Source organism: Miscanthus floridulus, chromosome 10 (assembly GCF_019320115.1).
Source record: "Miscanthus floridulus cultivar M001 chromosome 10, ASM1932011v1, whole genome shotgun sequence".
Lineage (NCBI taxonomy): Eukaryota > Viridiplantae > Streptophyta > Magnoliopsida > Poales > Poaceae > Miscanthus > Miscanthus floridulus.
In genome coordinates, this window is record NC_089589.1 from 60,829,063 (window position 1) to 60,856,092 (window position 27,030).

At 45.6% G+C, this 27,030-nt stretch overlaps 1 protein-coding gene across 1 annotated transcript in view; it reads left to right on the forward strand.

Moving 5' to 3' along the window:
* Positions 1 to 16,850, forward strand: part of LOC136488730 (serpin-Z2A-like) — an 81,247-nt gene extending 64,397 nt beyond the window's left edge. The window contains exon 3 of the mRNA XM_066485558.1: positions 16,414 to 16,850. Within this exon, the coding sequence (XP_066341655.1) occupies positions 16,414 to 16,850 (437 nt within the window). The remainder of the gene's footprint in view (positions 1 to 16,413) is intronic.
* The last annotated feature ends 10,180 nt before the right edge of the window (positions 16,851 to 27,030 follow it).

Genomic DNA, 27,030 nt, shown 5'->3' on the forward strand with positions numbered 1-27,030 from the left:
CTTCTTCGAATTCCAGCAACGTGATCTCTTCCTCCGATCCTAGATGCATGAGTATGGTATAAGTATTACGAATGCATATATGTTAACAAGTGCATCACGTTGTTTGAGTAGGTGCATATCTCTTCTCGCTTACTGCTTAACTACTTCTACAATGCATCGACTATGCCATAAACAGTATCTACTTGTTTCACTCATAACTGGAGTTCTACAATTCCAAATCTAGTGATCCTGGACTTTCTGGAAAGCTTATCAAATTTTCTACAACTTTGTTATTAACCATTTTTACAGTCTACATCAGTTTCAACATGTAACTCCTCATACTCTAGAATCAGTCCGGAAATGATTTAACATGCAATATAAAGTAATAGCACCTCTACTTTATGTAATCATTCACAAATTGACAACCTAGAACCTACCAACAGTTTAAGCATACCAAACATAGTTAAGATAATATAATGGCAAAGCCCAAACTATTTATTAAATTGCCTTTATTATTTTATTTAGATATCTAGGTTAAATAATAAATATATATCAGATGTGCTTAATAAATTCTCAAAAATTTACAGAGCCTTACTAATGCTATCAAAGGACTACTATAAAAGTTTCAGGTCATTTTACTAAGTAGAACATTCTATACAAAAATGATAAGGAAGCAAGGCTTGAAATAGCATAAATGGAAAATCCTATTGAAAAGTGTCAAGCAACAGATTTCTTATTTTTCTTAACATCCATATGGTACTAGTATCACCTCCAACAAATTTCATGAATTTTGGACTCATAATTAATTTATAAAAATTCATGCAAGGATTAACTATTTATAAAAGAAAAATCTATAACTATAGATCTACACATGCACTGGTCCTCAAATTTTTATCCAAGCTCATGTATAACAAGAATAGCCTGCCACAAAAATTTCATAATTTTTGGAGCACAGGAACTCTAGATATAAAATAAACAAATTTGAATGCATTCAAAAGCACATTTGAAATCCCTATTTAAATCTCCAGAAATTTCTACTGTTGAAACCAAGAACATATTTTTCCTAAATACTACACTTCCTAAGCAACACAATCATATTTATTTCACCATTTTAGGAGCTACCAAACTAAAGATACAAAAATAACAAAACAAATCAAAAACTGGATTCAAAATGAGTTAGCCTACACTACTGCTGTCGCTGACAGGTGGGACCCGCTGGTCAGGGGACCCCACGCGTCAGTGACACAGAACAGGGCAGCGGCGCTGCGCAGTGCTGGCGCGGCCAGAGCTCGCCGACGGCGAACTCGCCGGCGGTGACATCATCACACGATGATCTACTCGACTTCGCGCATCGATTGAGCTACTTGGGGGGCCTTCTCGTCGGAGCTAGCGGCTACGGCGGCGGCCATGGCGGGGTGGAGGTGCGGGTCGACGGTGAAACGCTGGTGTGGGCTACGGTGGTTCAAATCAACGCGTGGACAAGCATCTATGAACGCTGGGGGACCTAGCGCGCTAGCTAACAGAGCGGGAGGAGGACTGTGGCGGCGTGGCCACGACGACGGGGCTCACAGCGGAACTCCGGCGAGCCTACACACGCTGCGGTGGCTTACCGGGCTTTGTCAGCGGGCACGGGGAGAAACAATGGGGTGCTGGGGAGACGGTGGAGCTATCACGGTGGTGCGGGAGTGGCCAGGCATGAGCTGCGCGCGGCTATGGCGACGGCGGAGCTGTGGGCGCTCGGCGGCTGCTGCTGTGAGGAAGAGAAGGCGCCGGGAGCGAAATGGGAGCGCGGAATGGCTCGGGCGGGCGCTGGCGACGTTAAGGCCGCGCTCGGGCGCGGCGTGGCCTGCGCGGACAGAGCGCTGGCGACGCGTGGCCGTCGCCGGGGACACGCGGCGCGCGATGTCTGAAGCCGGTCGGCCATTGACGTCGCGGTTCAGTTTCGTCAGAAACGCGATGGCCGAGCCTGACGACGAGTTTTGACACTCCTTTAACCGCTAATCCGTAGCTTCTCAGCGAAAACGATCTACATGGTTTTTGTAGCCCGAAGTACCAGCTACAACTTTGGTTCAAGCACTTCGTTCTAATTCGCAATAGATACGGAGTAATCTCGTGCCCAACCTTGGCTGTCAGTCGGTCAGTCGATCAACTACTTAGGAAAATTTGTTAAGTGTTGAAAACTGGATTTTGCTGGTTTTTGTGGGACCCATTCAAGCATGTTAGAAGCAAAATCAGTCCATGACCCAAAAATAAAAGTTGTTCCTTATGTCAAACACTACAACTTTGCTTTAGTGAACTCCTCCATGCAAGGTCCCTAACACCTAGTTCAACTTTAGTCAAACTTGTCACTTTGAAATCATGATACACATTCAAACCATGGCTAAATGACCAAACTAGCCCTAGCCCTAAATACCAAAGTTGTTCATGATGACACTCTAAGCATGTTAAAACAATTTGCAAGGTCATTTAAGCATTTCATGTAGTAGTCACTCATATAGCCATTTAGGTCAACACATGAAATATCACCTAAGTGCTTGATCATGAAATGTGGCCTTCATGAACAAGGTTCCTTTTGTTAACCTAAGTATAGCTAAGGTGTTTTAGTGACTAGCACTACCCACTTGCATTCATTTGTACAAGATCATATGCATATGTTCTAAGAAACACGAGATAACAAGTAATGTTTCATATGTTTCGATCAACTGTTTCAATTGTAAATGATGATTTATGAATGCTTGATGCTCATGCTCATGTTATGCAAGTCAAGTTATGCAAGGCTAACACCCGAGGTGTTACAGCCCCTCCCCCTTATAAAAATCTCGTCCCGAGATTTGCAAGACCTACCATTCTTGGAAAAAGGCGGGATAAACTTCTTGCAGATAATCTTCTCTTTCCCATGTAGCATCTTGTTCACTATGACTGTTCCACACCACCTTATAAAACTTAATGATCTTACTCCTTGTTACTCTCTCCATCACTTCTAATACTCGAATTGGCTTTTCTTCATAAGTCAAATCCGATTGAAGTTGCACGTTGGTGGGTGCAATAGCTTCTTCCGGTACTCGAAGACATTTCTTTAGTTGAGAAACATGGAACACATCAAAGATTGCACTCATCTCTGTTGGTAGTTGTAGCTTATACGCAACATTTCCTTTTCGTTCCAAAATTTTGTATGGCCCTACATATCTTGGTGAAAGTTTCTTTTTCATCCCAAATCTCTTCACACCTTTCATGGGTAGTCACCTACTTCAAAAGTTAGTGGTCTTCTTCTTCTATCGGCATAACTCTTCTGTCTTGATTGAGCTGCCTTCATGTGTTGTTGGATGATACGTACTTGTTCTTCGGCTTCATTGACAAAATCAATACCAAAATATCTCCTTTCGCCGGGCTCAATCCAATTCAATGGAGTTCTGCACTTTTTGCCATACAAGGCTTCAAATGGAGCCATTTTGATACTCGCTTGATAACTGTTGTTATAGGAGAATTCAGCTAAAGGCAGCCATTTCTCCCATGAACCTTTTGAAGATATAACACAAGCCCTAAGTAAATCTTCTAGGATTTGGTTCACTCGCTCTGTCTGTCCTGACGTTTGCGGATGATAAGCTGAACTTCTTATTAGCTTGGTTCCCAAAGCTTGGTGTAAGTGCTCCCAGAAACGAGCTATGAACTGTGGTCCTCTATCTGAGATTATGGTCCTGGGTACTCCATGCAATTTCACGATCTAGGAAACATATAACTCAGAGTATTTACCCGCGTGATATGTTGTGTGAACTGGTACAAAATGGGCTGACTTTGTGAGACGATCAACAATGACCCAGATTGAATCATGACCTTGGGGCGTTGTTGGAAGGCCTGTGATAAAGTCCATACTGATCTCCTCCCATTTCCATCCTGGGATAGGCAGTGGCTGAAGTAATCCAGCGGTTTTCATATGGACGGCTTTCACTCTGCTGCAGTTATCACACCTAGCAACATAGGCTGCGATCTCTTTCTTCATCTTAGTCCACCAAAAACGGGTTTTCAAATCTTGATACATTTTACTACTACCCGGGTGGATAGACAATTTAGACGAGTGAGCTTCTTCTAAAATCTGATTCCTTAGCTCATGGTCTTTTGGCACCACTAGTCGGTCCTCAAACCATAATACACCTTTTTCGTCCAGTCTAAAATGTTTGGTTTCTTGCTCTAGCATTTTTCTCTTGATGTGACTTATTCCTACATCTGTCTGCTGTAGCTCTATGATTCTGCCCTCAAGCGAACAACTGATGGTGATATTGTGTAGCACAGCAGGATGTAGCAAGTTGAATCCATCTTCCAATAGTGCTTCCACAGTGTTGCAATGGGACTTCCGACTAAGTGCATCAGCTACTACATTTGCTTTACCCGGATGGTAATGCACTTCCAAATTATAGTCCTTAATCAATTCCAACCATCTACGTTGTCTCATGTTCAGTTCTGGCTGGGTAAAGATATACTTGAGGCTTTTGTGGTCAGTATAGATATGACATACATTGCCCAACAAGTAATATCTCCATATCTTTAATGCATGGACAACGGCTGCAAGTTCCAAATCATGTGTAGGGTAGTTGACTTCATGTTTTCTCAGTTGCCGAGAGGCATATGCAATTACTCTCCCTTCTTGCATAAGTACACATCCCAAACCTATTCCTGATGCATCACAAAATACATCAAAAGGCTTCTCAATGTCTGGTTGTGCTAGCACTGGTGCTGTAGTCAACAAAGTTCTGAGGGTGTGAAAAGCTGTTTCACATTCTGGTGTCCACTTGTATTTCTCATCTTTCTGAAGTAGTCTAGTCATAGGCTTAGCTATCTTTGAGAAGTCTAGAATAAACCGACGATAGTACCCTGCTAACCCTAGGAAACTCCGAACTTCATGCACCGAAGTTGGGGCTTTCCAATCCATGACCTCTTGCACTTTTGATGGGTCTACTGAGATTCCATCTCTGGATAAAATGTGACCTAAGAAAGGCACTTTGCTCATCCAAAATTCACATTTGCTAAACTTGGCATATAGCTTATGTTCCCTCAGTCTAGATAGGACAATCCTCAGATGCTCTTCATGATCTGCCTCATTTTCTGAATAAATCAATATGTCATCGATAAACACGACCACGAACTTATCAAGTTCGGGCATGAATACCGAGTTCATTAGGTACATGAAATAGGCTGGAGCATTCGTTAGTCCAAAAGACATAACCAAATACTCGTATAAGCCGTACCTAGTAGAGAAAGCAGTTTTAGGTATATCCTCCGGTCTGATCTTTATCTGATGGTAACCTGATCTTAAGTCAATTTTGGAGAATACCTTTGCCTTCGCTAGCTGATCGAACAAGATGTCGATGCGGGGTAACGGATATTTGTTCTTGATGGTCACAGCATTGAGTGGTCTGTAATCTACACACATCCTCAGTGACTTATCCTTCTTTTTCACAAACAATGCTGGACATCCCCACGGAGATGAGCTAGGTTGGATAAGACCCTTGTCCAATAGATCTTGCAATTGAACCTTGAGTTCTGCTAACTCATTGGGTGGCATTCTATAGGGCCTTCTGGATATGGGTGCGGTACCTGGCACTAATTCGATCTTAAATTCCACATCCCTATCCGGGGGTAGACCTGGTAATTCCTCTGGAAATACATCCGGAAACTCACAAACCACTGGGATATCACATATTGTGGTGGCTTGGATAGCACAGGCTAAATGTTGGGGTTCGAATTCACGGGAGAGTGGAACTAGAAAAGCATTCCCTCCCGTGGGTTCTCTCAACATGATAGTACGGGTGCTAGTGTCAATAAGAGCACCATGATACTTCATCCAATTCATGCCTAAGATTACACTTATCGACAATCCCGGCAATATTATCAAATCTGTGGTGTACTCCCGCCCTTGTATCAAGATGAGTACATTTTTGACTATCTTTTTGGTAGTAACAGTTCCCCCTGCTGAACTTATGTTAAAACCCCCTTTACTTACTTCAATTATTTCTTGATCATGTCTAGATGCAAATGCTTGACTCATAAATGAATGAGAAGCTCCCGAATCAAATAAAACAACAGCGGGATGCTTGTTGACAAGAAACATACCAGCCGTGACAACTTCTCCGGCGGGCACTTCCTCCACAGCGGTATAATGCACTTGTCCCTGACGGGCCCTGGCATTCACCTGCCTCTGATTGTTCTGATTTGGGTTGCCATTCCTCTTGGGGTGGGGGCACTCCTTGGACCAATGGCCCAGTTGGTTGCAGTTGAAACAAGGCTGATTACTTCTGAATCCGGCGGAGCTGTCCTGATTGCCATTTCCTTTTGGTAAGGCAATAGTGAACGCCTTACGAAACGGTTTCTGTGGCCTGTTATTCTGAGCTTTCGGTGGTGGAGGCCTGAACTTGGGTGCAGGTGGATGGAATTGTGGCCTAGCTGTGATAGGCGCTTTTGACTGGAAAGATCCGGATGCACCGGCCTCATAGGCCCTCTTGCGACCTTTAGCAACTGCATGCATGTGGTTGTGGTTTTCTTGGGTCAAGGCATCACTAATAAACTCATTGTACGTGGCACATCGGGAGTTTGCCATAGTCTTCATTAATTTGGTACCCAGACCTCACTTGAAACTCTCAATCTTTTTCTCTTCAGTATCCACGAAACTTGGAGCATATCTTGACAAGTTGTTGAATGCATGCATATATTCGGTGAGTGACTTGGTTCCCTAAGTGAGCCTCATAAATTCTGCTGCTTTCATGCGCATCAGGCCCGGGGGAATATGGTGTCTCCTAAAAGCCAGCTTGAATTGATCCCATGTAACTCGCGCGTTAGCAGGCAGAGATGACAGGAAGTGTGTCCACCAGATTCCTGCTGGTCCTTGCAGCTGATGAGAAGCATATTCAGCTTTCAGGTGCTCGGTGACCCTTAACAGACGGAATTTTTGCTCGATTGTATTTAGCCACTCATCGGCCTACAGTGGTTCCTCAGCCACCTTGAAAATCGGAGGCTTTGTGTCCAGAAACTCCTTGAATGAACTGTGCTGATTTGGCTCGGCCCCTGGTTGATGTGGGTGGCCACGAGCAGTGTTTTGCGCGATGAGGCGCAAAGCTTCTTCCATTGTCCTCTGGCTACCCAGGAACTGGGTAAAGAATTCCTGAGCAGACGGTGGTGGTGGGGGTGGCAAGTCATCCTGGTTGCCATCCTGGCTACCACCAGCTCCAGCACGGGTGCGCGTCATCTGCGAAGTTGCAACAATAAGCGATTATTGGTCGATGCCAAGAGATTGCAGATGAATTAGGTACTCATGCCAAACTGAAATTACTGGAGAAAATTCTCAAAAGCACAATAAAAACAGAGGCATAATAATTCATTTTCGCAACATGACATCGCCAATTTGACCACTTATCGTGCTCATAACGCATGCAATTTAAAGCGTGATTACAGACAAGGAACTAGAATTGCATTAACGTTTACCCAAACGTGCGATTAGCATTACATGATAGTCTGGTTACTAATGCCAACTTGGAACTACAGGTCCATTACATAAATAAAGGTGATACATTAGTCTTCCCACTACACGCTAAGTGATCTAATCCTCATCATGATCACTATCGAGGTCAGACGCAGAATCATCTCCTTCCCCAGGTTCTACTTCTTCTTCAGGTGCCACTTCTTCTTCTTCCTCGTACCCTTCTAGATCCATTTCTGCGGCTCCAGGTGGTACATAAGGGTGGAGCTGATTGTGCAGTAGATGAACCTCTTCATGCAGATTATCGTTGTATTCTTCCGCATTGGCCAGCTGCTGTTCTAGCTCAAACTGTCGAGCTCTCAGGACATCTTCCCTGGACCAGGCTGCATTCCGCTGATGAGTTAACCTAGTCATCTCTTCGGTGAGCCTTTCAATCTCGGCGTCGTGCTCCCTCTGAAGCTAACGTCGGTCCTCGTGGGCATGACCAAGAGCACCAGACACACGTCTGAGGCTACCTTCAACTCCATCTAACACTCTCATCACTGCGAACATGGCGCTCATTGCAGGGTTATCGCTGTTCTGCCCTTCTGCTGCACCAATTTCCAAGGGTCTTCCTCTAGCCTGCTGCCATGAGTCAGTGGAGGGATTACCTCTTGGAAAGACTCCAACCAAAGCGGCTGCCAGCTCCTGAGGAAAACAATCCATGATATTCCTCAAGATTCCAAAGGCTGCCCTGCCAGCTGCTTCTTCAGCAGTCCTGCCAGTCGACTCATAACACCAACCTGTCCACTCAGACTCGTCACCTCGGGGACGGACAACGGCCTCCACAGTAACTAAGAGACCTTCTCCCAACCGCTCATTCGCCCAGAAGTAGCGGGGTTCCATTCCATCAGGATAGCCTACATAGCTGAGCACTCTCCATAAGAATGTAGGCATCCCAAACTCTCCAAGGAACGTGTGACGTTGACGGGTACGTGGAGCAAGCTGACGGCTAGGAGCTCTGCCTCCGGTGGACTTGCGAGCAGTCTGCTTGGTGCGTGCCATCTGCACCATTAACATGTACCCTTGGTGAGACAATGCCATAATGGATAAGAGTTACATAACCGAGTAAGAATCTTTATAAGGGGAGGAACAAATGTAATTATGTGAATGGTATTTTAACATGATGCATGCTCGTGCCGTACGTCCTCACAAACTTAGGAAAAATTTGTTTCTAACGGTAGACACGGTGGCATACATACGTTCTCTCATAAATAGCTTAACTAGTCGAGCTACACGTTTCGTTGTTAGTGTACCTGCATAAAATTTCATTTCAGCCCTAAACCCATAATGAATATGCAGAATGTAATTGTAAATACTTCCATATATGTATACCCATACATATACTTTCATATCAATCTACCCGACAAGAATTTAAACCCACAATTAAATACGTACCATATACACATGCAAGCATGCATACATAGCCGTACCAAAACTAACTCTTCCCGGCCGCACGCTCACATCTTGCGGTCATACTCTCATCTTACCTTGGCGTAGAGGCATTTGATCCATACATTACCACTCAAGTGAATGGCATCCATACTATAGCACGCCGTATGGACGACGAAGTAAAAACCCCCATGTTAGTACTTAAATAGCCACCTAATAGTCCTTAATTTGGGCATAAGGAAAGTGATCAATGGCACACTTTAGATTTCAATTACCTATTATATAACTAATAGTTGATAGAGAAGGGTTTTTGGAAAACAAAAACTTTTGTTTTAAATACACTTGTGACAATTAACATTGAATCTTGCTCTGATGCCAGCTGTCGTAGAACCGACCAATTTATAAGAATACAAGTATAATGGCAATCCGCAAGTGGTCGCACTGTCATACTTGAACCCATATAAACCCGGTAGTCCGTCGAGTACCACGACGGGTCTCGATAAACGATTTACAACAACCAAGATCGTACAGGATTCAACATACATGCCACATCTTACATAAAGTTCACAGATACTTTTCATCATCAGAGTACGAATAAAAGTTATTACAAAACAAGTTTGATAAACAAAGCGGAAGCAAATAAGTTCGAGATAAAGTTTTCCAACATAGTTTAATACAGTGCCAAACCAGATCACGGTCCACAAAAGCAAAGATAGGAATTACTAAGGAAGCCTGCCCACGGCTTACTCCTCATCCACAGCGGGATAGAAGCAACTCTTGCAATAACCATGATACACAGTGCCATCTGCAACAATGGGAAAATAAACCCTGAGTACGAGAAGGTACTCAGCTAGACTTACCCGTCATGAACCAGAAATAAAATGACTCCAAGGATTATGCAAGGCTGTATAAGTGGACGTAACTTGACAACATTTTTGCGAAAAAGGCAATTAATCTTTGTACACTTGTGATTCCTTTATCAAGTTAATTATAACTATCCATTTCTAGATTAGCAACTATCATGTGCCAAACATGTGGTATATTGTTTAGAGTCATACAATAGTAACCATAGCAGGTATTGTAATTCCATATTCATCTGAACCATCATGTTTCATAATATAGTTGCTACGATGTTGGAGCTAGCCAAGTTTCTCACTATCCGGGAGAGACGGCGATTCGAATCGATTTCAACCAGCTGGGAATTTATTCCTAACACAAACCCAGATCTACCAGCCACGATAGTCTTAGGTCACCTTTGGTACAACTCCGGTACACATTTTGTGGGTTCGTACTGCGCCGCACAATCTGGAACACCAGATGCCAGGATGCTCAGGCCAAGCCTGCCCTTGGGCTCAGTCTGATCGTTCCCCGGAAGGAGCGCACAACAGAACGATTCCCGGCCTGAGTTGAATTACTCGGCTTCGCGGTCGGAACGAGTTATCCGGCTAGCTAAGTGAGAGGCATGCGTTCAATCTTGTCAGAAGTTCCAACAACGGTATGGTCCTTGATCGACACAGACGGGGATAGATCCACACCCAAGACCTCCATGCCTTGTTGCTTTTCTATCGATATCCCGCCCGGTCTCCATTTACATTAACCATGGTTCTTTTCCACGATAACCATTATAACCAAACGTGCTCCGGTATCCACCTATATCTCGCAGGTGACAGGAAATCACCCGACTTCTACCGGTCTAAGCATGGCTAAGCATATATTCGATCCTGGACCTATACCGGTTAAAGGTGTAATTTCTGGACAAGGAATGTACATGCATCAAGTGGTTTCATTCAACTCTTATAACCTAATGCATCAATCATAAATACGTAAGTAAACAGTTGTAAATTACTGGGAGACTTATAATGCTCCGGGGCTTGCCTCGTAGAAAGGAAGTAGGGCGATGGTCAGGGCACTCCGGCAGCTCTTCAGGGTTCTGCTCCACGCCTTCGGGAGCTGCGGCTTGCGGATCCTCCTGCTGGTTCCCTTCCTCTGCTTCTTCGAATTCCAGCAACGTGATCTCTTCCTCCGATCCTAGATGCATGAGTATGGTATAAGTATTACGAATGCATATATGTTAACAAGTGCATCACGTTGTTTGAGTAGGTGCATATCTCTTCTCGCTTACTGCTTAACTACTTCTACAATGCATCGACTATGCCATAAACAGTATCTACTTGTTTCACTCATAACTGGAGTTCTACAATTCCAAATCTAGTGATCCTGGACTTTCTGGAAAGCTTATCAAATTTTATACAACTTTGTTATTAACCATTTTTACAGTCTACATCAGTTTCAACATGTAACTCCTCATACTCTAGAATCAGTCCGGAAATGATTTAACATGCAATATAAAGTAATAGCACCTCTACTTTATGTAATCATTCACAAATTGACAACCTAGAACCTACCAACAGTTTAAGCATACCAAACATAGTTAAGATAATATAATGGCAAAGCCCAAACTATTTATTAAATTGCCTTTATTATTTTATTTAGATATCTAGGTTAAATAATAAATATATATATCAGATGTGCTTAATAAATTCTCAAAAATTTACAGAGCCTTACTAATGCTATCAAAGGACTACTATAAAAATTTCAGGTCATTTTACTAAGTAGAACATTCTATACAAAAATGATAAGGAAGCAAGGCTTGAAATAGCATAAATGGAAAATCCTATTGAAAAGTGTCAAGCAACAGATTTCTTATTTTTCTTAACATCCATATGGTACTAGTATCACCTCCAACAAATTTCATGAATTTTGGACTCATAATTAATTTATAAAAATTCATGCAAGGATTAACTATTTATAAAAGAAAAATCTATAACTATAGATCTACACATGCACTGGTCCTCAAATTTTTATCCAAGCTCATGTATAACAAGAATAGCCTACCACAAAAAATTTCATAATTTTTGGAGCACAGGAACTCTAGATATAAAATAAACAAATTTGAATGCATTCAAAAGCACATTTGAAATCCCTATTTAAATCTCTAGAAATTTCTACTGTTGAAACCAAGAACATATTTTTCCTAAATACTACACTTCCTAAGCAACACAATCATATTTATTTCACCATTTTAGGAGCTACCAAACTAAAGATACAAAAATAACAAAACAAATCAAAAACTGGATTCAAAATGAGTTAGCCTACACTACTGCTGTCGCTGACAGGTGGGACCCGCTGGTCAGGGGACCCCACGCGTCAGTGACACGGAACAGGGCAGCGGCGCTGCGCGGTGCTGGCGCGGCCAGAGCTCGCCGACGGCGAACTCGCCGGCGGTGACATCATCACACGATGATCTACTCGACTTCGCGCATCGATTGAGCTACTTGGGGGGCCTTCTCGTCGGAGCTAGCGGCTACGGCGGTGGCCATGGCGGGGTGGAGGTGCGGGTCGACGGTGAAACGCCGGTGTGGGCTACGGTGGTTCAAATCAACGCGTGGACAAGCATCTATGAACGCTGGGGGACCTAGCGCGCTAGCTAATGGAGCGGGAGGAGGACTGTGGCGGCGTGGCCACGACGACGGGGCTCACGGCGGAACTTCGGCGAGCCTACACACGCTGCGGTGGCTTACCGGGCTTTGTCAGCGGGCACGGGGAGAAACAATGGGGTGCTGGGGAGACGGTGGAGCTATCACGGTGGTGCGGGAGTGGCCAGGCACGAGCTGCGCGCGGCTATGGCGACGGCGGAGCTGTGGGCGCTCGGCGACTGCTGCTGTGAGGAAGAGAAGGCGCCGGGAGCGAAATGGGAGCGCGGAATGGCTCGGGCGGGCGCTGGCGACGTTAAGGCCGCGCTCGGGCGCGGCGTGGCCTGCGTGGACAGAGCGCTGGCGACGCGCGGCCGTCGCCGGGGACACGCGGCGCGCGATGTCTGAAGCCGGTCGGCCATTGACGTCGCGGTTCAGTTTCGTCAGAAACGCGATGGCCGAGCCTGACGACGAGTTTTGACGCTCCTTTAACCGCTAATCCGTAGCTTCTCAGCGAAAATGATCTACATGGTTTTTGTAGCCCGAAGTACCAGCTACAACTTTGGTTCAAGCACTTCATTCTAATTTGCAATAGATACGGAGTAATCTCGTGCCCAACCTTGGCTGTCAGTCGGTCAGTCGATCAACTACTTAGGAAAATTTGTTAAGTGTTGAAAACTGGATTTTGCTGGTTTTTGTGGGACCCATTCAAGCATGTTAGAAGCAAAATCAGTCCATGACCCAAAAATAAAAGTTGTTCCTTATGTCAAACACTACAACTTTGCTTTAGTGAACTCCTCCATGCAAGGTCCCTAACACCTAGTTCAACTTTAGTCAAACTTGTCACTTTGAAATCATGATACACATTCAAACCATGGCTAAATGACCAAACTAGCCCTAGCCCTAAATACCAAAGTTGTTCATGATGACACTCTAAGCATGTTAAAACAATTTGCAAGGTCATTTAAGCATTTCATGTAGTAGTCACTCATATAGCCATTTAGGTCAACACATGAAATATCACCTAAGTGCTTGATCATGAAATGTGGCCTTCATGAACAAGGTTCCTTTTGTTAACCTAAGTATAGCTAAGGTGTTTTAGTGACTAGCACTACCCACTTGCATTCATTTGTACAAGATCATATGCATATGTTCTAAGAAACACGAGATAACAAGTAATGTTTCATATGTTTCGATCAACTGTTTCAATTGTAAATGATGATTTATGAATGCTTGATGCTCATGCTCATGTTATGCAAGTCAAGTTATGCAAGGCTAACACCCGAGGTGTTACAATGTCGCTGCTGTAAAGATGGATATTCTGAGGGCATACCTATAAAACCGTAGACTACTGGAATAGTGCTTTAGAGCTCGCAGGGAATATAGAGAAGTCCGAGGGCGTTCCTGCGATTTTGCCATCGCATGCGGATCCTTCCCTCTGTGGGCCGTCGTCCAGCTAGGCCACGCCCACGCATGGGCCGCGCAGCGCTGGCGCGTGCGTCGTGCCATTGAGGGCCGAGCCGCGCGAGTGGGCCGTGAGTTAGGAATCGGTTTCGTCAATTTCTAGTAAAGTAGAAATGCTTATTTAATTTAGTTATGAGTGGAACTTTGATAAATTGTGGTAAATTGTGTAGTTGTCCAAAAATAGTGAGACTAATTTTGTTAGGTTCACAAAAATACCATTTACTTGTTAGTACAGTTAGATTGCAGTTAGCTACGGTAAGTATTAGGTCATAAATTCAAAACAAGAGAGCTAATATTGTGTAGATTAATTTTTGTAGGAATTTTTGTGGACAATTGGTGATAGCTATCGACGTAAAATTTTTATAGTAGGTTCCCTAGGTCATTATGTACTTGTTGTAAATTTTACAGCCTTAGAATGCATTGTTAGATGGAGTAGCTATTACCCTTGCTTTATCATATATAGCGTAAAATTAGCATTAGGGGTAAGAACACCTGTAGTTGCTATAGTAGTAACGAATGTCATATTTCAAACTTAGCGGTAACAATAGATAGCTTAGCACCATGGTCGGTATCACTAGCTTAGTAGTTAAATCGACATACTTTTATTTTAAGAGTTGTTGTTGTCATATCATTAAGCATGACATCATCATTTCATGTAGATCGCGAGCTGGTAGAATTCGTGCCCATCGATGAATAGGACTACGACGAGATGATTGAGGAGTACAAGGAGGAGATCCTCATGTAGGAGGGAGCCCCAGAGCCTGCTTGTGCTGACCTTGCTGACCTATCGCCTATCCAAGGCAAGCCCCGGTGCATAACCCCTATTTTAAATGATCACTGAATATATATCTATGATGTGCATTTAAGTTACAGACATTTTATGGAAACTACATGCATAAATATATCTACCCATGAGTTCTACTAGTACTGGTTGAGTAGCTGCTATGCTTAGTATATCGGTAGCATGAGTAACCTGTCGTTACTCGTAAAGAGGTAATAAAATATGATCACTCATGATAAAATGGTAAAGGTAACTAGTGACCGGGCAGGGACATGGTTTGGGTATTGGTAGGTGTAAGGGGTTGTGTCCTGTGGCCAACAGGGCATAGCTCGGTTACACTTTTTCCCTATCTATGTCGATTAAGGACCGATCGTTGCATATGACTCTAGGCAAGTCATAGATTTATTGTCCCGAGCGCATACTTGGGTACGGGCGCAGGGAAGACTTGTTGCTCTCTTGTCGTGGATCCGGCTCTTTCCGGACCGACTAATTGGAGGCGGAGATGGTGGAGGTCCTTGCACTGCACCGAGTCTGGGACTCAGGAGTGGGGGCTGGGAGTCCAAGTTTGGACGGGGACCTGGACACCTGGGATAGGAGAAGGATGGGCTTGTCCTGCTTGTGCCTGGGGTACAAGCGGGGCATGTGTTTTTATGGCACCTAGCTGGGCACATTGATTCGTGAATCACCGGGAAATCCGGTACGGCTTGTCTGCGGTTTAGCACCATAGTAAGAACTGAAAGTTGAAAGGAGAAGAAATGGAACTGATTGCTCAACCCTTGCTTGAAAGTAGAACATGTGCTTATATAGATTGGCTAGATGATAACTTAACACGGCTAATAATAATACATAAATTAGGACTCACTATTAGTATTGCTTTCTGCCAAAAGAAACCAGCAAACCATAAAGCTTATCATATTCCTTGGAGTCGGGAAATTATTCCCACTAGTCGGATAAGTCTTGCGAGTACATTGTGTACTCATGGTTTATTTACCCCTGTTGTAGGTGATGCATGTGAAGTACCTTGTGTGGAGGATTCTTTTGGTGTGCTCTGACGGATCCTCATCCCTAATGCTAGATGTATATTTTTAAATTCTGCTGTTTATCATTCCGCACTCTGATATTTGGTATAGTAATAATGTATTTTTTAAGAAACTCTGATATATGAAATGGACAAGTATTGTAACTCGTTCTCATTATTGGATCCTTGGGAAAAATGTGGATCTTTCGGGTTCTCCCTTGGGGTGTACCCGATGGATACCGCCCACTGTAGCTTGCTTTTGGGGTGCTTAGTGTCTGGTGAAAGACGAGCGCCTCCATAAGTGTGCTATTTTGGGTGGTTCTGCCACAGTTGGTATCATAGCCAATAATGGTCACGAGTTTGATCACTATTTTTCAAAACTAAAAATTTGACCAACAAAACCTTTGTGAAAAGTAGGATGCGGTTAAGTTAAGTTAAATAAGTATAAGACCTAGCAATATGGTCTATCTATGATAGCGGCACTGGCTTTATCTAATCAATTTTCTGTAGGTACACTAACTTACGTTGCGTAAGAAAGCGCTTAGTATATGGGAAGTGAGGGTGCGATGTGCCGAAATGTTTTACGAATGCCGCTATATTTCGGCTTGAGTGAGCGCATAGGCCGAAGCATGCATCATGATAATAGCTTCTTACTTCAACTGAAATCCCCCTTCACGTATAATTGAATTAGTAAATTGATAGGACTAACTCACGGAATGCTTTAATAAATGTGCTGTCATTTCTCTAATCCCTTGATTCTGATCGAGAGGGTGTTTTAATGGATGGTTTACATCTCTTACAGATGAATCTAAGGTTCGGACGTGGGAGCACCAGTGCTGGGGTGGCTCATGGTCTTTTGGCAAGGGCCACGACGAGAGTGGTTGCGCCCATGAGCCCAACGGGGAGAGCCATGGGGCTCCACTTTTGGCTCCTCCTCCGCCACTGCCGCCTCCGATGACCCATGCTGAGATGATGGTGGAGCTGTTGGTTGCTCACCGAGAGTCAACTCGTGTCATGGACATAATGGCACAAGCTGTCGCGGGCCTCGTCCACGGAGGCCCCAGGGGCAACGGTGGGAACGGGGGTGGTGCCCGCCATCCTGAGGGACCGTCCTCTTACCAGGACTTTCTGAAGACTCACCCACCCACCTTCACCCTGTCTAATGAGCCCTTGGATGCGAAGCACTGGCTTCGCATTATGGAGCAGAAGTTTCTGCTGCTCGGCGTGGCCGACGAGTAGAGGGTGCGCTTTGCAGCGTAGCAGCTTTTGGGTTCCGCAAGCGCATGGTGGGACACCTTCCATGCCATGGAGTAGCCTAATCATCCGGTAACCTGGCAGGAGTTCACCATTGCTTTTCGAGAGTTCTTTATCCCTGCCGGTGTCATCAACCGGAAGGTGACTGAGTTCCTAGAGCTGCGCCAGGGGAGCAAGACAGTGATGGGTTATGTCAATAAGTTCAATCACTTGGCTCAGTATACTAGCATCCATGTGGACTCTGATGACAAGAAGAAGAACCGCTTCTTTCATGGTCTCACTCCCATCCTTCAAGAGAAGCTATACACGGCGAACTATCAGACCTTTGGGGCACTGATGAATGCCACCATTGCCATGGTGGGTTTTTAGCGGGAGTCTCAGGATGAGTGGAAGAGGAAGTAGGTGGCAGCTGGATCCTCTAGCCACCCTTTCACATAGAAGATACGGGTTGTCTAGCGGGGGCCCTATCAATCATCAGGCGGGCCTTTGTTCCGGCAGCCCCCGTAGACTTCGCAAACTTCCTCCACACAGTACTATGCACCCCCACAGCAGGTGTAGCCCCAGTAGTCTCAGGGACTGCAGGTCCCACCTCATTAGGGGTTTGGGAACAAGCCAGGTGCTTGCTTCAAGTGTGGCAAAGATGGCCACTATGCCCGAGCTTGTCCCCAGAACCAGCCAGCTCAGTCCACTCAACCGTCAGCAAACTCCAGGCTTGTCAAGAGGACCATAATCAAGAATAAAGTGCCCAGCAGATCTGACCAGGTGCATTTCATAGATGCTGAGCAGATTTTATAGTAGGAGCCGGTGATGGCTGGTATGTTTACCATCGACTCCCATCCAGCTTTAGTGTTGTTCGATTCTGGTGCATCACATTCCTTTATGAGCATGGGGTTTGTAGAGCGGCACAACTTACCACTTATGGCTATACCATATGCCTATAAGATCTGTACCGTGGGTTCACAATTGTTCATCAATACCCGCAGGGATATAGTAAGTTTGGTATTAGCCACCCACACTTACCGCCTATAGTTCATGGTCATGCCTGGGCAAGGCATTGATGCTATTCTTGGAATGAACTAGTTGCGGGTGTATGGGGTAGTATTTGATATGAAGAGGAGAAGTGTGGAGTTACAGCTTCCTTCTTCTGAGGATAAGATGTCTTTTATTGTACCCTCAGATCTAGTCTTGCCTGTTGCTGCCCATGCTGAAGCCTCTCTTGATCTTACCTCCATTCCGGTAGTATGTGAGTTCCTGGATGTTTTTCCTAAAGATCTTCCTGGGTTGCCACTAGACTGAGAGGTAGAATTCTCCATTGAGCTTGAGCCTGGTACTGCCCCTATCTCTAGACTCCTGTACCACATGGCTCCAAGGGAACTAGCTGAAATGAAGAAGCAACTAGAAGAGTTGATGGACAAGGGTTTAATCCATCCTAGTTCTTCACCATGGGGTTGCCCGGCTATTTTCTTGAAGAAGAAGGATGGTACTTTGCGGATGTGTGTGGATTACCGCCCTCTTAATGCAGTAATAGTTAAGAACAAGTATCCTTTGCCCCGCATAGACACTTTGTTCAATCAGCTAGCTGGCGCCAAGGTGTTCTCGAAGATTGACCACCGATCAGGCTATCATCAGATCAAGATCAGGCCACATGATATACCAAAATAGCTTTCTCTAGTAGGTATGGGTTGTATGAGTACCTAGTGATGTCTTTTGGTCTTACCAATGCTCCTGCCTTCTTCATGTACCTGATGAATTCAGTTTTCTTGCTAGAGATGGATAAGTTTGTGGTAGTTTTCATTGATGACATCCTGATCTATTCCAAGAATGATGAAGAGCATGCCCAACACCTTTGGATAGAACTAACTCGACTAAGGGAGCACAAGTTGTATGCTAAATTCAGCAAGTGCAAATTTTGGTTAGATCGAGTGCAGTTTTTGGGGCATGTGTTGACACCTGAAGGCATTTCTGTAGATCCCAGCAAGGTGCAAGATGTATTGGATTGGAAGTCTCCCGAGTCTGTACATCAGATTCATCAGTTCCTTGGTCTGGCTGGATACTATCGGCGTTTCATTCCTGATTTCTACAAGATAGCCCAGCCAATGACAAAGCTGCTCCAAAAAGAAGCTAAGTTTGACTGGAGCCCAGCCTATGAAGAACCTTTCCAAACTCTGAAGACATTCCTGACCACTGCTCCTGTGTTGGCCTAACCAGATATTGAAGGCCCTTTGATGTATATTGTGATGCCTCGAAGATGGGTTTGGGTGTGTGCTTATGCAAGATGGCCGTGTGATAGCTTATGCTTCGCGCCAACTAAAAAGCACGAGGTGAATTACCCTACCCATGACTTAGAGCTAGCTATTGTGGTCCACGCTCTGAAGATTTTGAGGCACTATGTGTTGGGCAACAAAGTGCATATCTTTACAGATCACAAGAGCCTCAAGTATATTTTCACCCAGTCTGAGCTAAACCTGAGGCAACAGAGATGGTTAGAATTGATAAAGGATTATAACTTGGAAGTCCATTATCACCCAGGAAGATGCTTTGAGCTGAAAGTCACATTAGGTTGAGGAAACAACTTTGTCTCTCGACCATGCTGAAGTGTTGGCTCACGTTGCATTGACCTCAGAATTGCTAGGGCAGATTATTCGGGAGCAAAAGGAAGGCCCTGAAGAGATTCCTCACATCAGGAAGTTGATGGTTGAAGGGCGTGGCCCTCACTTTAGTGTTGATGACATGGAGTGGTGAGATATAAGGATAGACTAGTGGTTCCATCCAATGAAGAGCTGAAAAGAAAGATTTTGAATGAAGCTCACCATTCAAAACTGTCTATTCATCCTGGCAGTAACAAGATGTATCATGATCCGCGCCACTTGTACTGGTGGTCTAACATGAAGCAGGACATCACCCGGCACGTCGCGGAGTGCAACACTTGTGGTAGGGTTAAAGCAGATCATATGCATACCCCAGGATATTTGCAGCCCTTGCCCATTCCTGTTTGGAAATGGGGGGATATTTCCATGGATTTCATTGTGGGTTTACCGTGCACCTCCACGGGCTTTGATTCTATTTGGGTCATTGTGGACCGTCTCAACAAGTCTACCCATTTTCTCCTGGTGGACACTAGATATACAGCCAAGAAGTATGCTGAGATATATTTCGATCAGATTGTGACCCTTCATGGAGTTCCCCTTACTATCATCTCTGATAGAGGGTCAATCTTTGTCTCTCATTTCTAGGAGCAACTGCGGCACTGTTAGGGTACTCATCTTCTTAGAAGCTCAGCATACCACCCACAAACTGATGGTCAAACTAAAAGGGTGAACTAGGTGCTCGAGGATATGTTGAGGGCTTGTGCCATCTCTTTTCCTGAGAAGTGGGATAAGTGCTTGAAGTTAGCTGAATTTTCTTACAATAACAGCTACCAAGAGAGCATCCGCATGGCGCCATTTGAGGCTTTATACGGACAGAAGTGTAGAACACCACTAAACTAGGTTGAAGTGGGAGACCATGGGTACTTTGGGCCTGATTTCATAAAAGAGGCTCGAGAAAAAGTAAACATTATTCGAAGCCACTTGAAGGCAGCTCAAAGCCGACAAAAGTCTTATGCAGACAAGCGAAGGAGGCCTTTGGAGTTTGTAGCTGGGGATTATGTGTATCTCAAAAGTGTCTCCTATAAGAGGGGTGCATCGGTTTGGTGTCCATGGCAAGCTAGCCCCTCGGTATGTGGGCCCATACCAGGTGTTGCAACAGTGTGGCCCCATTACTTATTGCCTCTAGCTTCCTGATATTTGATCTGCTGTACACAATGTGTTTCTTGTATCGCAATTGAAGAAATGTCTATGTGTTCCTGATGAAGCTGTGGAAATTGAAGAGCTTCCCCTCTAGCTAGATTTGACTTATGTGGAGCACCCTATCAAAATCTTGGATGAGAAGGAGAGAGTGACCAGGAACAGAGTAGTAAAGTTCTACAAGATGCAGAGGCAAAACCATTCTGAGGATGAAGCCACCTAGGAACAAGAGAGTTACCTATTGCAGCATTACCCCCACCTTCTCTCCAGCTATGATAGTTAGTTGAAAAAATGTATTTCCTTATCTCTTTCTCACACTAGGCACATGAAATCTCGGGTCGAGATTTTGTTTTAGGGGGGTAGATTTGTAACACCCTCGGTGTTACATTATACTATTTTTGCTAAAACACTGCATGAGCATCGTACTTGTCTATGGATGTGTGTAATATAGTAATGTACATAACTTGGAAATGTTCGTCGGAAACACAAAACAAATGTTATATTTTATGTCGCTTTATGTCATTACTATTCTAAGTGAATTTTTATTGGATAAAAATGCGGTGGAACGTTTATGCGAACTTTAATAAAGTTTGTAGTGCATGCTTCATAGTCGACGATGGAATGTGTGCGGTCAAGGATGAGGTTTGATAGCTAGTATATCAAGTAGGTAGGAATTGGGAGGTGACACGAAACCGTTCGAAGTTTAAGTCATTTCACGAAGTTTGAAAATGGGTCGACGAAGCCATGTTTGGCAAGCTTTGTAGAGCGACTGGCTTAAGGAGTGGTGCAATGTTGTGCCCTAGGTCAATGGCTCTATGTAACCACTGGAGTATTGAAGAAGTGGTTTGGTGTTTGGACCTTCGTGTAGAGTTTTGCGACCACTTTAAAAACTGTGCACGCCACCTATTTCGGACAAAGCCTGCACTGACCGCAGTCACCGCTGTTGCTCGGCTTGGCATCGTTGCTGGCTTGCCCCAGTGCGCACCGAAGCATCGGCCACATCCTCACCACCATCCTATGCTAGCACGTCGCGCGCTTGATCCTGGCGCTGCTGCCTTGGTTGCCTGCTGCCACGCGGTGGCACGCGGTTCACATCGCCGTGGCTGACACGCTGTGTCCGAGCCCTAGCGGCTCTACCTCGCCATCGCGTCGCGCGGTACTCCGGCCACGCTACACGCCACCCATCGCCACACCCGGCACTGGTCCTATTGACTCGCTGCGGCTGCACGCGCATGGGACGACCGCCTGCTACACCATTGCTTTGGCGTCATGTTGCGCTAGTGCTTCCTTTGTCCAGCATTGTCCGCTGTGCCGCGTCACCGAGCTTCGTCGGCTTGCGGGTTTGGTCGTGCGGACAGCCGCCTAGAGCACGCTTCGCTGTTCCCATCGTTATGTGCACAAGTACGTTGCATTGATGACCATGGCTATGCCAAGCCATGCTGCGCCAAAACCCCCCTATCTTCGCTGTCGCCATGGCCAGCGGGACCCCCTTCCTTCAATTCGACGTGACCACAACACTATAATAAAATTCGTCGCATCCTCAGCTCCGCTGGGTAGCTGGCCGCGCAACCGTCCCCACCTCGCCGCGCATACCGCCGCATAGAGCCCAATTTGAAATCGCCGCTCCGCCAGGTCCATAAGACCGGGGTGGCCTGCGCCGTCGGCAAGCCACGTAACCAAGGCACACCATTTTAATTCATTGCACTACTAGCCTCTCCTCTAGCTGTTTATCACCCTGCTCACCACGGTTGAGGATCTACCACCGTAGAGCATTCCCTAACGTGGCCGTGCCATTGTCGTGCGTCGCCGCACCTCCCAGGCGCACGTGGCCAGTTCAGTTTGGGCCATCTCTGGATGAACCACCGCATCATAGGGTTCCTCGGTGAGTCGCTGGAGCTCACTAGCTACCTATTTTGCCCGGGCCTTGCTGACGTTCACCGGAACGGCACCGCCGCAACTGCAGGACCTCCGCCGCCATGGTCGGACCGCGCTACTGCAGCTTGGCTCATGTTTTCTTCGCCCTACACTTCATGTTCGCTCCTAGGTAAGGGTCGGCTTGGTTGTTGGGGTGGGGAAGGCCTGCTGGCGCTGGCGTAGGCCACTGGTGCCAGCGCCGCCACGGCGGAGCGTGTGCGTGGGTGACGGGGATGTCGCTAATGTAAAGATAGATATTCCGAGGGCGTAGCTATAAAACCATAGACTACAGGAATAGTGCCTTAGAGCTCATAGGGAATATAGAGAAGTCTGGGGGTGTTCTTGTGATTTTGCTATCGCACGCGAATCCTTCCCTCCGTGGGCTGTCGTCCGGCTGGGCCGTGCCCGCACGTGGGCTGCGCTGCGCTGGCGCACGCGTTGCACCATTGTGGGCCGAGCCACGTGAGTGGGCCGCGAGTTAGGAATTGGTTTCGTCAATTTCCAGTAAAGTAGAAATGCTTATTTAATTTAGTTATGAGTGGAACTTTGATAAATTGTGGTAAATTGTGTAGTTGTCCAAAAATAGTGAGACTAATTTTGTTAGGTTCACAAAAATACCATTTACTTGTTAGTACAGCTAGATTGCAGTTAGCTGCGGTAAGGATTGGATCATAAATTCAAAACTAGAGAGCTAATATTATGTAGATTAATTTTTGTAGGAATTTTTGTGGACAATTGGTGATAGCTATCGACGTAAAAATTTTACAGTAGGTTCCCTAGGTCATTATGTACTTGCTGTAAATTTTGTAGCCTTAGAATGAGTTGTTAGATAGAGTAGCTATTACCCTTGCTTTATCGTATATAGCGTAAAATTAGCATTAGGGGTAAGAACATCTGTAGTTGCTATAGTAGTGACGAATGTCATATTTCAAACTTAGCGGTAACAATAGATAGCTTAGCACCGTGGTTGGTATCACTAGCTTAGTAGTTAAATCAACGTACTTTTATTTTAATAGTTGCTGTTGTCATATCATTAAGTATGGCATCATCATTGCATGTAGATCGCGAGCTGGTAGAATTCATGCCCATCGACAAACAGGAGTACGACGAGGTGATTGAGGAGTACGAGGAGGAGATCCTCGTGTAGGAGGGAGCCCCGGAGCCTGCTGGTGCTGACCTTGCTGACCTGTCGCCTGCCCAAGGCAAGCCCCGGTGCATAACCCCTATTTTAAATAATCACTGAATATATATCTATGATGTGCATTTAAGTCACAGGCATTTTATGGAAACTACATGCATAAATATATCTACCCATGAGTCCTACTAGTACAGGTCAAGTTGCTGCTATGCTCAGTATATCGGTAGCATGAGTAACCTATAGTTACTCACAAATAGGTAATAAAATATGATCACTCATGATAAAATGGTAAAGGTAACTGGTGACTGGGCAGGGATATGGTTTGGGTATTAGTGGGTGTAAGGGGTTGTATCCTGCGGCCAATAGGGCATAGCTCGGTTACACTTTTTCCCTGCCTATGTCGATTAAGGACCGGTCATTGCATATGACTCTAGGCAAGTCACAGATTTATTGTCCCGAGCGCCTACTTGGGTATGGGCGCAGGGAAGACATGTTGCTCTCTTATCGTGGATCTAGCTCTTTCCGGACCGACTGATTGGAGGCGGAGATGGTGGAGGTCCTTGCACCGCACTGAGTCTAGGACTCAAGAGTGGGGGCTGGGAGTCTAAGTTTGGATGGGGACCTGGACACCCGGGACAGGAGAGGGATGGTTTAGTCCTGCTTGTGCCTGGGGTACAAGCGGGGCATGTGTTTTTGGGGCACCCAGCTGGGCACATTGATTCGCGAATCGTCAGGAAATTCGATACGGCTTGTCTACGGTTTAGCACCGTAGTAAGAACTAAAATTTGAAAGGAGAAGAAATGGAACTGATTGATCAACCCTTGCTTGAAAGTAGAACATGTACTTATATAGATTGGCTAGATGATAACTTAACACGGCTAATAATAATACATAAATAAGGACTCACTATTAGTATTGCTTTCTACCAAAAGAAACTAGCAAACCATAAATCGTATCATATTCTTTGGAGTCGGGAAATTATTCCCACTAGTCGGATAAGTCTTGCGAGTACATTGTATACTCAGGGTTTATTTACCCCTATTGCAGGTGATGCATGAGAAGTACCTTGTGTGGAGGATTCTTCTGGTGGGCTCAGACGAATCCTCGTCCCTATCGCTAGATGTATATTTTTTAATTCCACTGTTTATCATTCCGCACTCTGATATTTGGTATTGTAATAATGTACTTTTTAAGAAACTTTGATGTATGAAATAGACAAGTATTGTAACTCGTTCTCATTATTGGATCCTTGGAAAAATATGGATCTTTCGGGTTCTCCCTTGGGGTGTGCCCGACGGATACCGCCCGCTGTAGCTTACTTTCGGGGTGCTTAGTGTCTGGTGGAAGACGAGCGCCTCCGTAAGTGTGCTATTTCGGGCGGTTCTGCCATAGTTGGTATCAGAGCCAATAATGGTCGTGAGTTTCATCACTCTTTTTCAAAACGAAAAATTTAACCAACAAAAGCTTTGTGAAAAGTAGGATGCGATTAAGTTAAGTTAAATAAGTATAAGCCCTAGCAATATGGTCTATCTAGGATAGCGGCACTGGCTTTATCTAATCAATTTTCTACAGGTACACTAACTTACGTTGCGTAAGAAAGCGCTTAGTATATGGGAAGTGAGGGTGCGATGTGCCAAAAAGTTTTACGAATGCCGCTATATTCCGGCTTGAGTGAGCGCATAGGCCGAAGCATGCATCATGATAATAGCATCTTACTTCAACTGAAATCCCCCTTCACGTATAATTGAATTAGTAAATTGATAGGACTAACTCACGGAATGCTTTAATAAATGTGCTGTCATTTCTCTCATCCCTTGATTCTGATCGGGAGGGTGTTTTAATGGATGGTTTATATCTTTTACAGATGAATCTAAGGCCCGGACGTGGGAGCCCCAGTGCTGGGGTGGCTCACGGTCTTAGCGAGGGCCACGGCGAGAGTGGCCGGGCCCATGAGCCCAACGGGGAGAGCCATGGGGCTCCACTTTTGGCTCCTCCTCCGCCACCGCCGCCTCCGATGACCCACGCCGAGATGATGGCGGAGCTATTGGCTGCTCGCCGAGAGTCAGCTCATGCCATGGACATAATGGCACAAGCTATCGCGGGACTCGCCCGCGGAGGCCCTAGGGGCAACGGTGGGAACAGGGGTGGTGCCCGCCATCCTGAGGGACCGTCCTCTTACCAGTAATTCCTCAAGACTCACCCACCCACCTTCACCTTGTCTGATGAGCCCCTAGATGTGGTTCACTGGCTTCGCATTATGGAGCAGAAGTTTCTACTACTCGACGTGGCCGACGAGAAGAGGGTGTGCTTTGTAGCGCAATAGCTTTTGGGTTCTGCAAGCGCATGGTGGGACACCTTCCATGCCATGGAGCAGCCTGATCATCCGGTAACCTGGCAGGAGTTCACCACCACTTTTTGAGAGTTCTTTATCCCTACCGGTGTCATCAACCAGAAGGTGACTGAGTTCCTGGAGCTACGCCAGGGGAGCATGACAATGATGGGTTATGTGAATAAGTTCAATCACTTGGCTCAGTATGCTAGCATCCATGAGGACTCTGATGACAAGAAGAAGGACCGCTTCTTTCACGGTCTCGCTCCCATCCTTCAAGAGAAGCTGTACACGGCGAACTATCAGACCTTTGGGGCACTGATGAACACAGCCATTGCCATGGAGGGTTTTCAGCGGGAGTCTCAGGCCGAGTGGAAGAGGAAGCGGGTGGTAGCTGGATCCTCTAGCCACCCTCACACATAGAAGATATAGGTTGTCCGGCGGGGGCCCTATCAATCATCAGGCGGGCCTTCATTCCAGCAGCCCCCGTAGACTTCGCAAACTTCCTCCACATAGTACTGTGCACCCCTGCAGCAGGTGTAGCCCCAACAGTCTTAGGGACAGCAGGTCCCACCTCATCAGGGGTTTGGGAACAAGCCAGGTGCATGCTTCAAGTGTGGCAAAGATGGCCACTAAGCCTGAGCTTCTCCCCAGAACTAGCCAGCTCAGTCCGCTCAACCGTCCGTGAACTCTAGGCTTGTCAAGAGGACCATAATCAAGAAGAAAGTGCCCAACAGATCCAGCCAGGTGCATTTCACAGATGCTGAGCAGATTTTGCAGCAGGAGCCGGTGATGGCTGGTATGTTTACCATCGACTGCCATCTAGCTTTGGTGTTGTTCGATTCTGGTGCATCACATTCCTTTATGAGCATGGGGTTTGTAGAGCGGCACAGCTTACCACTTATGGCTATACCGTATGCCTATAAGATCCATACTACGGGTTCACAATTGTTTATCAATACCCACACGGATACAGTAAGTTTGGTATTAGCGACCCAC